The 15,486-nt window shown below is 44.1% G+C and overlaps 1 protein-coding gene across 2 annotated transcripts in view; it reads right to left on the bottom strand.

Moving 5' to 3' along the window:
* LOC147453128 (glutamate receptor 3.1-like) overlaps nt 1-15,486 on the bottom strand; it is a 54,528-nt gene that overhangs the window by 26,612 nt on the left and 12,430 nt on the right. For both annotated transcript variants that reach the window (XM_086518611.1, XM_086518610.1), the window contains 2 exons: nt 2,410-2,441; nt 1,935-2,332 (listed from right to left, as the gene is read on the bottom strand). In XM_086518611.1, the coding sequence (XP_086374737.1) occupies nt 1,935-2,332; nt 2,410-2,441 (430 nt within the window). The remainder of the gene's footprint in view (nt 1-1,934; nt 2,333-2,409; nt 2,442-15,486) is intronic.

The raw sequence follows: 15,486 nt of genomic DNA, 5'->3' as shown, positions 1-15,486 counted from the left end.
TTTGTGGTAGACGCTTTTAAGTGCATGAGAATTTTGATATGGACGAATTGGGTGAAGCCAATAATATTTTTGGAATGTTGATTATGGGAGACAAGAGTAAGAAGGTTCTTTACTTGTCTCAAAAAAAGTTCATATGTCAAGTTCTCAAGTATTTCAATATGGAGGTGAGGAAGGAGTAGAATGTGTAACTTAGCCAAAGGATTGTTCCAAATCAGATGAGGAAAGGGCTGAGATGGCCAAAGTAAGTTCTTTGTGAGTTCCTCGTCAGGGATGTAGTCTCTTGAATGGGCAGGGCCAAGAAAATCTGGGCTGTCTTGAACAAATGTGGAGTGGGGGTTTCTATTCAGATGCAGTCTCTTGGACATAAGGCATGGCCATACATATCGCGCAAAGTAGGCAGCCACAAGGATGACATGACGCATGACTCGGTTGAAGATGCTATGGGCATGCTCATGACAATGAAGTCACCACACAAGGTAAAGAAATCCCCTCAAGTTTGTGATGCTAGAGAATACTTTGGTCGACGTGTATGCCACACAATGTATTAGCACAAAAATATATAGCTAGTAAACAATACAGCAAGAAGAAGCCAATCAAACACACAAAACCGTTTTCAGACTCAAATGCAGATGATGTCAATCAACCCACTTCTGTGTAACAGCTTAAAATACTATCTAGCAGACTGAAAAATTACACCGTGAACAAAACTGTAGACCTATGATAATTTGGACAAAGAGCCACACAATCTTCCTTCGTATATTGCTTCTCACAATTAAGACTCCTCCGTTACCAGAGCACTTATGTTGCAATAGAAAGGACCTATATTCTGGGCGTCCTTTAATGAGCACTTTCCTCTTTGTGGACGAGCGGTGCCTTCATACCCGCATACTGCAAAGATGTGGAGTAGCTAGCTGGCAGAATAAGGGCCCTTTAATCACAGCATATGAAAAGTGTCAGGCAGTCCACCTTAGCAGGCAACCACCTGCACCAGATAAAATATCTGGCTGCCCCCCCCCCCCACCCCCACCCCCCCAACACAACTCCAACCACATAGTCCAGACAACCCCCAAGAAGTGATTCACAAAATCTAACGACATCCTTTTTCGCGATACATGAAAGTTGCAATCCCATTGGCTGCTGAAAGGGCAAGTTGAGTTCAGGGGATTGCTCAACCACCCCCTAAATTATTGATTGCCAGCAAGGATTTTGAATGGTGTGTGGGAACGTGAAATGCCACCTACTGGCAATTTTTTCTGCTCTATGGGAAGGCCGTTTTATAGAAGAAAAGTGCTGCAAATATAGGCGAAGACGACAGCAAAGCTACATATAATCAGCCAGCTATATACGAGTTGTGTTGCACTATTACGACTCTTGAGGTTTTAATCACAAGCAATCAAGCCATTCAATAAAACAAGCCATGGGCACTACAAGACCCTAAGCATTCTATTTATAGAATCTTAGGTTGAGGTAGGGCAAAAATGTGTAACTGGTGCAAAAAACATAAAAACCCAAAAATGGCTAAAAATGTGTGCACCCAGCCGGCTCAGAAAATGACCAGCTCGACACGTGCTAAAAGTGTCCGCCCATGCAATCTACATGATGTGCGATGGGTAGCCAACCCGGGACAATCACTAGCCGTACAAAATGGCGAAGCAACGGTGGTGTAACTCTAACACCCCCTCTCAGCACCGGATGCTGAGACGACACAGAGGAGTCGAAGGTGAGAAGCCAAAGTCCGTTGTACCATCCTAGTCAAAAGCTTTACACATAGGTAACCCAAAGAAAACCAGCCCAGCTCATTCACTGTTGATTAAGTTGAAATATTGTAGAAAATCTTTAGGTGTTAAAACTTTTGTTTAGGCACTACAACTAACAAATTTTATTTGCATGCAAACTATACATTAACAAGAAATATAATGAGAGAAAGCACTTACAAAACCCAAGCCTGCGATCGTGAGCTTTTGGCTGACTGAAAATTTACAGTTTGAAGCAGACTGTGCTGCGAGAAACAAGCTGATGTAGGGAATTTCGTCGACAATAGCTACTACCTGCTTTGAGCGCAGAGCATCTGCATACGCAGTTACATTGTACAATTCTTTGAGATGCTTTATATTGTGCCGATTTTTGAGATAATCTTCAACAATAGAGCCCACTTGAAAGCCCACGGTTTTATTCATGGCAGCAAGCTCATCTATGGTCAAGGGTTTTTGAGAAAGTTGGTTGACTGTTAAGATTGAGCTCAAGCTAGCTGTATAGCTTGAACCAAGGAGAAGGATGAAAAGTATCCAAGCTATTAGAACAAACTTAGCTAATGGGTTCCTGATGGAGTCCCCTGAATCACCCAAGAAAAGACAAAATTAACTTGGTCCAAGAACAATACAGTGAAGACAGCTAAGAAAAATTACTCACTTTTGAAAAAAACCAGAATTGATGTGACAAACCTGCACACCAACCAGAAATGCATAACAACCATCAAAATCTATTACAACATACCATTCTTGATGGAACTCAAACTACTTAGACATATATAAGGGTCGAAAAAGATCCCAGTTTTGCATCCACGGGCACATCCCATACTGCTGAAACTAGGAAGCATGCCCACATTCACTTTAGAAATAACATATGCAAACTAAGGACTTGAGACCATCTAAAGATACATGAAAGCTTTCATACATAAAATTGGATTCTGATGCTGTAACCCTTTCTCTATGGATCAGAGTGCAGCAGAAGCAATGGCCAAGCATCACCACGCAAGAAATGAATGAAATGTTTATTAACTGCAACAGGTTTAACTTAAAAGATCTATAAGGCCAAAAGGAAAATACACATGGTTGTATGATCCAACTGTCCAATACAAAAGACCTAAGGTAAGAAATGCCAAAAATGCAAATAGAGCCAGCTGGTAACATATCTTCCAACGCCTGGTCTCTTGAGTAGGCTATCATTAAAAGTACAATCACATAAACTCTCTTATGGGCAACTTCATCATGGTATCAATCTCTTCCTTTGTGAAAATGCAAAGTAGGAGCTGCTCTATGCCTCTAAATGTTGGCTTGGATGCAGCGATGGTAAATGTAAAAGTTGACGTGATTTGCAAGAGGGACAAGGGTGTCTGAATCTACTGTTGCAATGGTATCCATGAGAGTCTCACAGCTTGATGATGTGGCATATTGGCACTGGACCGGAAGAGAGAGGATGGACAATCGAGCCCAAGGTGCACCAAAAAGGCAAATCAATCTTTGAGCATGACAGCCAGCAATTTGCACCAGGAAATGCACCGCAGAACACAGGCTAGTGAGATGACAGCAGGGGCAGCATCAGCTTTTAGCGTCAATCGTTGAAAACAATGACTTTATGAGCTTTTGGGACCATCAGTTTTAAAAGAAAACTGATTTTCGTGTTCTCGAGCACTTGTAATAGGCCCATAAAAGAGAAACCTTGTGCAAGTTCTAAGCATCCAACTGGAGCTAGACTCGCAATGGCAGTTGTATTTGTGACGATTAATAAAATAAGAGAAAATGCAAGGAGGGCATAGTCGAAGAGCAAGTGCATGTGGGAGTGGAACTCCATCACTCCATATCTCATCTCTGGTTCTCTCCTAGTTTAAGTGCCTAAAGGATTTGCAGATTTGTGTCGTTTGTGTGATAGTTTTGTTCCAAATGTTATTTTCGGTCGGCACAAGGTGCCCTACCGGCTACCCGGGGGGGTTTTGTCAACTAGGTCATAGGTTTGGAAAGTCAAAGAACTTTTCTTCCCTATTCCTTGCCAAAAGTGACTAGATCCTCTTCCGCTTTGTCTACAGCATCATAATAGGTAGATTCAGACTCTTGATTTTTCTCGAACAAGTCATTGATGGAGATTTTGTATTGCATCTTAAATACAATTATATCCCTTTCTTGTTCCCCTTTAGGTAGTTGGGATTTTTCTTTTGGGTTCTCGCCACTGTCATTTACTATGGACACCATCTCAATTGAGATTATATCATAACACTCTCGTCTCACAAAATCTAATATGTGTGGTTTCATTCATTGTAATGTGCAGCGCAAGTGAATGATAGTGTTGTTAGACTTACACCACTCTACTGCTTCACAGGCCTAGGGCATACTTGTACGGCTAGTATGTCTCCGGGTTGGCCACCCATGGTCTAGGTTGTACGCCACCCAAGTTTGGGGCCGACTGCCCACTTTTGTTCGGGCATCCACATATATTTCTATATATCATTTTTCTGTTGGGTTCTCTCAGTGACTGCTGCAGTACACGGTACCTTCGACATCGGCTTGATCATCTATGGGCATGCGATCCTTGGGAGATCCATTCATTCCAACCATCATTCGGCGGTTGCACACTCCAAAGGGGCTGGTGACTTGTGGTTTGCTATGGACACACCTATGCACTCATTAGAGGAGTTCACACGAGATATGGCCATGCTCATGGTATATGGGATTCCTACATTCCCAGAGGACACCACCATCTTGGGTGGATAGACACTTACCACTTGACCTCGACACGGTAGATCACTTGCTTACACAGGAGCATCTGCATGGACTTAGGCAGAGGATCTTGGATCTCTTCTAGGACAGGTTCACTGCTTGGATCTACAAACGAGAGTGAGACTTGAGTGCCTTTGGACTCTCTCAGAGAGTTTACCCGCAAGATGCGAGAGATCAGGCATCCTTACGCACCTACATCCGGAGTCACCCGCAAGCTCGCTTGGATGGTAGTGCAATTGCTCTTCTGCACTCCTAATCATTTGGATTGATACCTTCAAAGTTGCTTACACTCACCTTCAATAACCTTACAACAGATTTATCCCTCGACCTGGGCAGTAGGCCACTCCCAGCTCGAGCATTCACATTGAGAGGCACACCGAGATACAGTTTGGTGGCATTGTTGGCACGGATTCTATTTTGGTTGACACCGGAGGAGGATTGGAGGCAAGAGATACAGGCAAGACGGCATAGACAAATTGGTCTGGCCTTTCCTCTTCTCAGAGGTTCTTCACATTGCAGACTTAGCATTGCAGACTAATAAGTCTGGCTTCCCTACTTCTACAGGATGATTATCGTGCAGACAACTTGGTCTGATCACACCTCTTCTCGGAGGCCCTTCACAACGCAGACTGTTGAGTCTGGCTTTCCCCTCATTTTGGATTACCCTACCTACTGACAGGACACCATCCGATGGTGGTCTGTATAACCGGCCTATACAACGAGGACGGTACTATTTCAATTACCTGTTAACTTTACACAGAGCACTGAGAAGGGAAGAGAACACAGTTGCGTCCAGCGACTAGAATGTCACTGTGCACATGAGACCGACACCCTGTAGGCCCCAAAGACTGGCGCCCCTTTCGGTATTTCTTTAATTTAGAGAGAGGGAATTACAAAAAGAGAGTCCTTGGAAGATAACACCTGCATCCAGCTAGTACGCTCCAGATTTGGCAGAATTTCGACAACATAACGGTACAGAAATTAATCCGAATAAGTTTCCAAGCTCAAGACTCTATCCCACTGACGTTATCCCTCAGTCGGGAGCACAAAACAGTAAATTCCAGGTCGCTGTAATTTCTGGTTCAGTCCTGTTTTTGACCTGTTTGGGCACACGACGGTCCTTGCACTGTTCCCTGCACCTTGGGCTTGGTGCCCCTTGATTCTGGAAGCAAACCGAGCACAAAACAGTCTCAAAACAGAGTAAAAACAGCAAGCAAACAGTGCTGAATTTACTGCGCAATCGAGAGGTTATCACCCTCTCGTGGACCTGCTTTGGTGCAGCAGCTAGCTACACCGGTTCCTGTGCAAAGAGGCTCTCGCCTCGGCATGAAAGCATATTTCCCCACAGTTGTACATAGGTCAAATGAGAAGCCCACTAGTGGGGCATAACATACTATACGTAGGGGAGAAAGAGAGCAGTATGTAGCGTGCGGGGCATCACTCCCGTCACCATACTGTGCATAGAGGGCAAGGTAAGCATTCCATAGCTTCTGTACCTGCTACAATCCACCTGAGGCTGAAAATGGCGTCCCCTTTGTTGATATGCAGCTCGTTTTTGCCTCCCATAGTGGCAAAATCGCTCACAGGCTGACACGTCGCCCAGTTTCCGAGTTTGGGCTTTCCTTGCTAAAAATATCTCAACTGGTGCGTCAGTTGACTTGGCAACAGAGCAATAAAATGTTCCCCTTGTCATTCCAGAGCTAATGACGCGAACACATTTTTTGGTCAAAAATAGCAGTTCCCTAAATTTTAGGAGATACTTCCATGGCGTCCCTATCGGTCTCCTGACCATCATTGAAGACTACCATTTGACCAACATCTACAATGTGGGTTAATTTACTAGCCCCTTTCAACTTATAAAGTTGCAGTGACTTGACGAGTGGCCCAAATTCCAGTTTGGCGCACAGGAGCTTCCATACTCATCAGAATTCAGTGCTAACTGGCCCGGGCAATCCTTGTCTAACCGACCTAGATCCCCGATGTGAGAAACCCATTTGGCTGTAGCCGTTTCACACTGGCCATGCAATGTCCACTTGCACCATTTCAAGGGTTTTGGGATAAACAAGTAAAAATAAAATAAATATATCTAATACTTATTTACGGAAGGCAACAGGAAAAATACACCTCCTGGTGACACACCCCACCCTTGAAATACTGCAGGCGACCTCGCTTGCATGCCAATAATACATGCGGATATCTCCTGATATCACATATATTCTATGATGGGAAATCCAATTCTTCCACTTCGGGTTGTTCCTCATCAAGCATATTCTCTGGCACATCACCAACAAAGGGCCTTAGAAGGCTGACATGAAAAGCATTATGTATTTTCCAGCCTTTTGGTAGCTTTAACCTGTAAGCTACATCGTTGATCTTTTCTGAAATCTGAAAAGGACCATAATATCGCATACTGAGCTTAGGAAACAAGAGTTCCTTCCCTTTCCTTTTCCTTAACCTGGCCTTTTCAAAGCGCAAAAGTACCGAATCACCAAGTGAAAATACAAGTTCACGACGGTGACGATCAGCAGCTTCCTTTTGCTTAGCCTGAGAGTCTTCTCAAGAGCAATCTTTATCTTCCTGTATGTTTCATCCATATCTTGCACATACTTGTCTGCCTCAAATATCTTGTCCTTAGTCTGCAAAATGGGCAGGACTTCCTTCCCTCCTTCCACTATCTCAAATGGTGCCTTACCTGTTGACGTATGCACAGTGTTATTGTAAGCATATTCAACCAATGGGAGATGGTGTTCCCAAGTTGCCTTGTGCTCTGAGACATAACATTTGAGCAGGTCCAAGACAGTAGAATTTGCCTCTTCTGACTGTCCATCAGTTTGCGGATGAAATGAAGAAGAGAACTTGAGCTTAGTGCCATGTTCTCAATCAATGCCTTCCAGAAAAGACTCGTCATACGTGGATCCCTGTCACTGACAATTGACTGAGGCATCCCATGATATTTAAAGATATTGCTCATGAATATCTTGACCATGTGTTCTGGCTTTATCTTCTTCCTAACAGGAATGAAATGGGCATGCTTACTGAACCTACAAATGATAGTCCAAATCCCATCATTTCTTGTTTGCATCCTTGGAAGATCAAAGATAAAGTCCATTGCTATACTTTCCCATGGCCTATCAGGGATCGGCAATGGCTGCAACAATCCTGGTTGCTTTTGTCTGTCAAATTTGACTTTTTGGCATACTAAGCATGATCTTACAAATGTGTCAACATCTTGACGCAAAGCTGGCCAATAGAAGAATGCCTCAACCCCTTTCACTGTCGCATCAATTCCACGATGCCCAGCATAAGGTGGAGCATGACTTTCCATCAAAATCTTTGGCCGTAACTGTTTAGTAACGCATAACTTTCCATGCATCATGAGAAAGTCATTCTTAAGCATATAGTGCTCATGATGTTGCCCATCAACAAGTTGGTCATAGATCCTTGCAAAATCTGAATCTTCAACATATTGTGTCTTCATTTCATTTAGTTCACAATGGTACGGAATTGACACTACTGAAATTTGGGGCTTTCGAGACAACGCATCAGCCACCACGTTCTTTTTCCCTTGCACATGCACAATCTGAAAATGGAACATTGACAAAATGTTTGCCCATCGCATGTGCTTCTCAGACAACTTCGTCTGTGTAAGAAAATATCGCAAGGTTTGATGATCCGTTTGGACAACAAAATCAGCCCCTAGCAAATAGTGTTTCCAACTAGTGAGAGCATGAATTACTGCCAGCAATTCTTTCTCATAGACTTGCAAGTTCCTTTCAGTCTTCAAAAGAATTCTGCTCTCATATGCGACTACTCGGTCATTCTGCATTAGAACTGCACCGAGACTATGGCCACACGCATCACATTGAACCACAAAAGGTTTAGAAAGATCTGGCAAAATAATTACCGGATCTGAAGTCAGCTTCTCTTTCAAGTGTTTGAACGCTAAAATTTCCTTGGCTATCCACTTGAAAGTAACTCCTTTTCCTTGCAGTGCATGGAGTGGAGAAGCAATCTCAGAAAAATTTCGGATGAACCTCCTGTAATAGGAACATAAGCCTAGAAAGCTTCGAATGTCATGTACGGACTTCAAGTCTGGCCATGACCTAATTGCTTCCACTTTAGCGGGATCCATGCGTATCCCATCCTTTGAAACAATGTGCCCAAGGAAGTGAATCTCTTGCAAAAAGAACTCACTTTTCTTCGCATTAATGAGTAGCCTATTCTTGCGTAGCTCATTGAAAACTGCGGTCAAGTGATCCCTACGCTCCTCTTCAGACTTTGAGTAGACAATCATGTCATCAAAGAAGGTACCCACGAAGTATCTATGTGGTCTAAAAATTCTGTCCATCATTCTATTAAATGTGGAAAGAGCATTTGTGAGACCAAATGGCATGACAAGAAACTCATAGAGACCAAATGTTGTCCTGAACGCAGTCTTATGGACATCTTCTGGTCTAATGTGTATCTGATGATACCCGCTCTTTAGGTCTATTCTTGTAAACAATGACGCTCCCTCAAGCCGATCAAGAATGTCATCTATCCTCGGTATGGGGAACCTGTTCTTGATGGTATTCTTATTCAAGGCGCGATAGTCAATGCACATGCGCCATGAACCATCCTTCTTCTGCACTAAGAGTACAGGCGAACAAAAAGGGGATGAACTGGGCTGAATCAGCCCCTTCTCTAGAAGCTCGTTGACCTGACCCATAATCTCTTTCTGCTGGGCTGCACTAACCCTGTATGGTGGTCTATTCGGTGGACTAGAACCTGGCACAAGATCTATAGTATGATCCTCAGGTCTCTCAGGAGGTAACTCCCCTGGCAAAGAGTCCGAAAAACAATCACTGAAACCACTCAAAAAAGTTGACCTGTCTTTATCTAAGGTAGACAAATTAGATACAACTTGAGGTACTTCTTTTGCAAAGATCAAGTACGCAGAAAGATGATTCTTTATTACAGATGAAATAGTAGAAGCAAAAACAACTGGAACAAACTCGCCTTTAAGCTTTACATCAAGGACATGAGTCTTTCCTCTATGTACAAGGGTAATATATATACCTTCATAAGTTCAGAATAGTCTAAACTCACGAATTATAAGAGGGAATAAAGCACTCATAAAACTATAAAAGCAAGGGACACACGAAAAGAAAAGAAAAAGAAAAACAAACAAACAAACAAACTAAATCACTTTGTTTGCTACGAAACAAAACTAGATAAAACAAAACATTATTAACTTAAAAATGTTTTTAGAAAAGGCATGTGTAAAAATAAGTTGACGCAACTTACTTGGCTTTAAACAAGTACTCAACTTTAAGCAAAAAAATGATAAGACATCTTAAAAACTTAATCCTAGAAATCAAACTTCAACAACTTAAAACGGAACACATTCTTAAGTCCTCAGGTAAGCTAAAGGGTAATCTTTTTGTTGTAAGTATCCACCATAGCATGCAACCTATAACACCATGGGATACCCAATAACACATCACAGCCCTCAAGCGGCATAATATGAAATTCTTCCGCATCCACATAGCTCTGAATGTGCAGACGAAGCTTTCCCAGAATGGGAGTAACAGGCTCTGAATGTCCTGGGCATGCCAAATCTGCTTCGCCTGTCATACCCATCTCCTCTGCACGAATGCCCAACTTTGATGCCAATTCTGGTGATATGAAATTTGCACAGGCTCCTGGATCAAAGAAAACCAGCACTGTCTGGTCTCTAACTTTGCACCAAGCTCTGCACAGCTCCGTGGCATCTGTGTTTGGCTGATCTCCAACCAAATCTGGAACAAGTCTTGCACTCGACTTTGGCTTCTTCCCTTTATGGTCTGACTTGTCATCCTTATCCTGTGACTTCTTATGTGGGTACTCATTTGCAAAGTGTCCTTGTTCACAAATGTAGCATTTCTTGGCCTCCCTAAGAGCTTTCCTTTCTTGAAAAGTTTTGCCAAAAAAATGCCTTTTTTGTCCTTGTCCTCGTTCCGAAGAAGATTTAGACTGCTTCTTGGACGTATCAGCTTCTTCAGTGGAGGGCTTCTTTGCAGGAGACTCAGAAGGCTTTGCTGCAACATTACCCTTGGCTAAAAATTGTTTGCCCTGGGCCCCTTTCTTGTGGCTATTAAATCCATCGGAATCTCCCTTCGACAGATTGTTGGCCACTCTTGCATTCTCTATCAATTGAAACATATTCATGACAGTAGTCTTTGTGCAGTAGTCCCTCATTTTCTTGGGCAATCCGCAACAGTACTTCTCAATTTGTTCTGACAAAGGCACAAACCTGTAAGAGGTGACTCGCAACAGTGCGGCCCAAAACCGTTTATTGTACTCTTCCAGATTCGCACACTGTTTAGCATTCAACTCGTGCCATTCCGTCATCACATCCACTTCAAAAGTGTTTATCAACCATGAATGCGCAAAAAGTAGTTTGAATTGGACCCACGTTGTTGGGGCTTGACCTTGGTTCAACAATGCAGTCCACCATTGAAGCGCATTCCCTTTCAAGAAAGTGGAAGCCTTGCGTATCTTTGAAGATTCCATGAAGTTGCCTCCAGCATAAGCTACATCGAACTGTTGTATGAAGGTCAAAGCCTTTAATTGGTCCTCAGTTCCTCTGAAAGTTTCAAACTTCACTCCCTGTCCACCTTCCTTGTAATCCTTAGGCTGACTCAAAGGAGCCACATTATCATAAACAGGTGCCTGTAACAATGGTGCTCCATGAGTATTCATTCCAGCACTCGCATCAACTGTTTTCCCTGTCATATCTGTATTTTGTACGTATGGCTGCGAAAAACCAGCCATACCAAATTGTGTTCCAGGCACTCGAAACTGGCCATAGGCACCCTGAAAACCTGGTTGGACACCCATGTTCGCGTACATAGGGTTACCCATACCTGTTTGCATTGTCCCGAACACATTCCCTGGCATATAACCTGTGGAAGGACCAGCCATAGCTTGAAATACTGAACCACCTCCAAAATAACCAGGATAAGTATTAGGTAATGGAAGGGTCTGACGCATAGCCTATTCATTTCTCCCTTGACCATTCACAAACGGTTCTTGTCCAGCTAAAGCAAGTTGCTTTGGATCAATGGACACCGCTAGTTGCTCAACCACATGGGCTTTCCCTCGAGCATCATGAGTCCTCTGCGCATTGGAAATCTCCTTTTCCTGCAACAGCTCAGTCATGCCCTGTGTAGGAGGCTGAAAACCCTGTGTCGGAGCCTATAAGAATTCCTGCATCCTTGGGTTGTTAGCCAACTGCTGAAACATGTCCATGCAACAACGCAGTTGAGTTCTAAACAACTTGTCCTCTTCTTGAAGAGTTGAAGGAATTTTCTCTGTGCCATGTGAGAAAGATCCCTCTTCAGGTACTTGGTCTGTCTTCTCTGCCATATCGACAAGCTCTGTGTTGCTTTCACCCACAACAATCCACGCTGCACTTTTTGAAGAAAAAGTGACTATCCCGTCGATGGAACCATATAGCCGGCCTATACAACGAGGGCGGTACTATTTCAATTACCTGTTAACTTTACACAGAGCACTGAGAAGGGAAGAGAACACAGTTGCGTCCAGCGACTAGAATGTCACTGCGCAAACGAGACCGACACCCTGTAGGCCCCAAAGACTGGCGCCCCTTTCGGTATTTCTTTAATTTAGAGAGAAGGAATTACAAAAAGAGAGTCCTTGGAAGATAACACCTGCATCCAGCTAGTACGCTCCAGATTCGGAGAATTTCGGCAACATAATGGTACCGAAATTAATCCGAATCAGTCTCCAAGCTTAAGACTCTATCCCACTGGCGTTATCTCTTAGTCGGGAGCACAAAACAGTAAATTCCAGGTCGCTGTAATTTCTGGTTCAGTCCTCTTTTTGACCTGATTTGGGCACACGACGGTCCCTACACTGTTCCCTGCACCTTGGGCTTGGTGCCCCTTGATTCTGGAAGCATCCCGGGCACAAAACAGTCCCAAAACAGAGTAAAAACAGCAAGCAAACAGTGCTGAATTTACTGCGCAATCGAGAGGTTATCACCCTCTCGTGGACCTGCTTTGGTATAGCAGCTAGCTACACCGGTTCCTGTGCAAAGAGGCTCTCGCCTCGGCATGAAAGCATATTTCCCCACAGTTGTACATAGGTCAAATGAGAAGCCCACTAGTGGGGCATAACATACTGTACGTAGGGGAGAAAGAGAGCAGTATGTAGCGTGCGGGGCATCACTCCCGTCACCATACTGTGCATAGAGGGCAAGGTAAGCATTCCATAGCTTCTGTACCTGCTACAATCCACCTGAGGCTGAAAATGGCGTCCCCTTTGTTGATATGCAGCTCGTTTTTGCCTCCCAGAGTGGCAAAATCGCTCACAGGCTGACACGTCGCCCAGTTTTCGAGTTTGGGCTTTTCCTGCTAAAAATATCTCAACTGGTGCGTCAATTGACTTGGCAGCAGAGCAATAAAATGTTCCCCTTGTCATTCCAGAGCTAATGACGCGAACACATTTTCCCGTCAAAAATAGCAGTTCCCTAAATTTTAGGAGATGCTTCCATGGCGTCCCTATCGGTCTCCTGACCATCATTGAAGACTACCATTTGACCAACATCTACAATGTGGGTTAATTTACTAGCCCCTTTCAACTTATAAAGTTGCAGTGACTTGACGAGTGGCCCAAATTCCAATTTGGCGCACACGAGCTTCCATACTCATCAGAATTCAGTGCTAACTGGCCCGGGTAGTCCCTGTCTCACCGACCTAGATCCCCGATGTGAGAAACCCATTTGGCTGCAGCCGTTTCACACTAGCCATGCAATGTCCACTTGCACCATTTCAAGGGTTTTGGGATAAACAAGTAAAAATAAAATAAATATATCTAATACTTATTTACGGAAGGCAACAGGAAAAATACACCTCCTGGTGACAGTCTGTGCGATCTATCGGTGATTGTTGCAGCTTACGGTAGCTTCTACAGTGCAGACTGTTTAGTCTGGCTTTCCTTGATTCAAAGGACGTTTACGGCGTAGATTGCTACATATGGCCTTCCTGGAGTTTTACACAGCTTAGCCACCTTGCCACACTTGGTTACAGGTTCATGCATTGACAGGCACTCTGATAGTTGTTTGAGGGAAGTGCACACACACACCTATGTTGTTGTCGAGGGGGGGGGGGGGGGGGCTTCTACTCATAGTTTCAGGTGATTGAACTCTGTCATGGTCTATAACGAGTCCATTGTAAGTGGTTTGGGCTTGAGGGGAGGATTGTTGGGTTTTGCAAGCCCTGGTTCAATCGTGTCAACCTGTGGGAACATTCTCTTGGAGCATGCAGATGCACTCCACTTCTTTTAGAAGTTTGCATGGCAAATTCCACTCTTTTTATATGTAAGGCTTTTAAGATTAATACATGCAAAACGTTGTTTCATTGGTGTCATGCTCCTCTCTCTCTCTCTCTCTCTCTCTCTCTCTCTCTCTCTCTCTCTCTCTCTCTCTCTCTCTCTCTCTCTCTCTCTCTCTCTCTCTCTCTCTCGCATTCATCCCCTTGCTCCCCAAAGCACCATGGCTCCCATCGCCGGCACCCACCATAGCCGTTGCAATCTCTTCAAGGAGGTGTATTTTTCCTGTTGCCTTCTTTAAATATGTACTATATTTTCTTATTTTTACATGTTTCCTCTGAAACCCTTGGAAAGGTGCAAGTGGACATTGCATGGCCAGTGTGAAGCGGCTGCGGCCGAGAACAGGTTTCTCACATTGGGAGTCTAGGTCGATTAGTCTGGGATTGGTCGGGCCAGTTAGCACTCAATTTTCATGAGTATGGAAGCTTGTACGCGCCAGGTGGAATTTGGGCCACTTGGCAAGTCACAACTTTATAAGTTGGTGGGAACTAGGGAATTAAACCAAAGGGGCAAACTGGACACTTGGCAGTAGGAGAGCAACCTGCAGGACACCTCAACAAGAGGGGGCACCGAAATGAGGGTGGAGGCTTATTTTGGTCTTCATTGTGACCTACAGTGTGTGTGTGAGTAGTGGGTGCAGGTTTCACAACCTTAATGAAAAGCTCGTCTTCTCCTTTGTCTCATGTGGCACAACGATTTTCTCTCACGCATCTCTCTCCCCCCTTCGCACATATGGTAATGCCCCACTAGTTGGGCTACTCAGATGATCATGTACAATACTGAGGGTTTTATGCGTGTTTGCCAAGGTAAGAGCCTTCTGAACGGATTAGCTAACTGTTAATCCCCCACAGATACGCACAATTCCATTGAGAAAGATTGCGAATTTGGAGAGTTTTCTCGCATGAAAACTCGTACAAATCACAAGGGGATTGTCTCATTGCATGCCGAAGATCTTGGGACACGCGTAGACGTGTTCACTCCACTAAAAACAATCCAAAACAGAGAATTACGGCCTGCTGTGTTTTTCTGCAGGTTTAGGGTTTCACACCTAAACTGCAAGAGAATACCAAGGAGCTTTGGGAAGGCTCTTATGTTAGACTTACACCACTCTGCTGCTTCACATAGGTCTAGGGCGTACTTGTACGATTAGTATGTCTCCAGGCTGGCCACCCATAGTCTAGGTTGTACCTGGTCAGACCGCCCGAGTTTGGGGCTGGCCACCCACCTTTGTCCAAGCGCCCTCATATATTTCCATATATCATTTTCTGTTGGGTCGTGGGGATTTTTATCAAGCCTTGCTCTACCTCCCCTTGGGCACCTATTTATGGGGCCAGGGGGGTACCCACTTCCATTATCTGATCATACTGATTGTACTAAGGGTCTTCTACTCATGGTAGTCCTGGGTGGGCTGATCACCCCCCCTTCACCATATCTAGCGTTTGTGGTCTATTCTCTCTCTCTCTCTCTCTCTCTCTCTCTCTCTCTCTCTCTCTCTCTCTCTCTCTCTCTCTCTCTCTCTCTCTCTCTCTCTCTCTCTCTCTCTCTCTCTCTCTCTCTCTCTCGCCGGCCTTTTGAAGACGTTAATATAACATTTCATTTCATTTCTCTCAGCTTCAGGCTC

Source organism: Adiantum capillus-veneris, chromosome 8 (genome assembly GCF_014529385.1).
Source record: "Adiantum capillus-veneris isolate H3 chromosome 8, ASM1452938v2, whole genome shotgun sequence".
NCBI lineage: Eukaryota > Viridiplantae > Streptophyta > Polypodiopsida > Polypodiales > Pteridaceae > Adiantum > Adiantum capillus-veneris.
The sequence above is the reverse complement of the archived record's forward strand: the minus strand, read 5'-3'. Positions and strand labels throughout refer to the sequence as shown.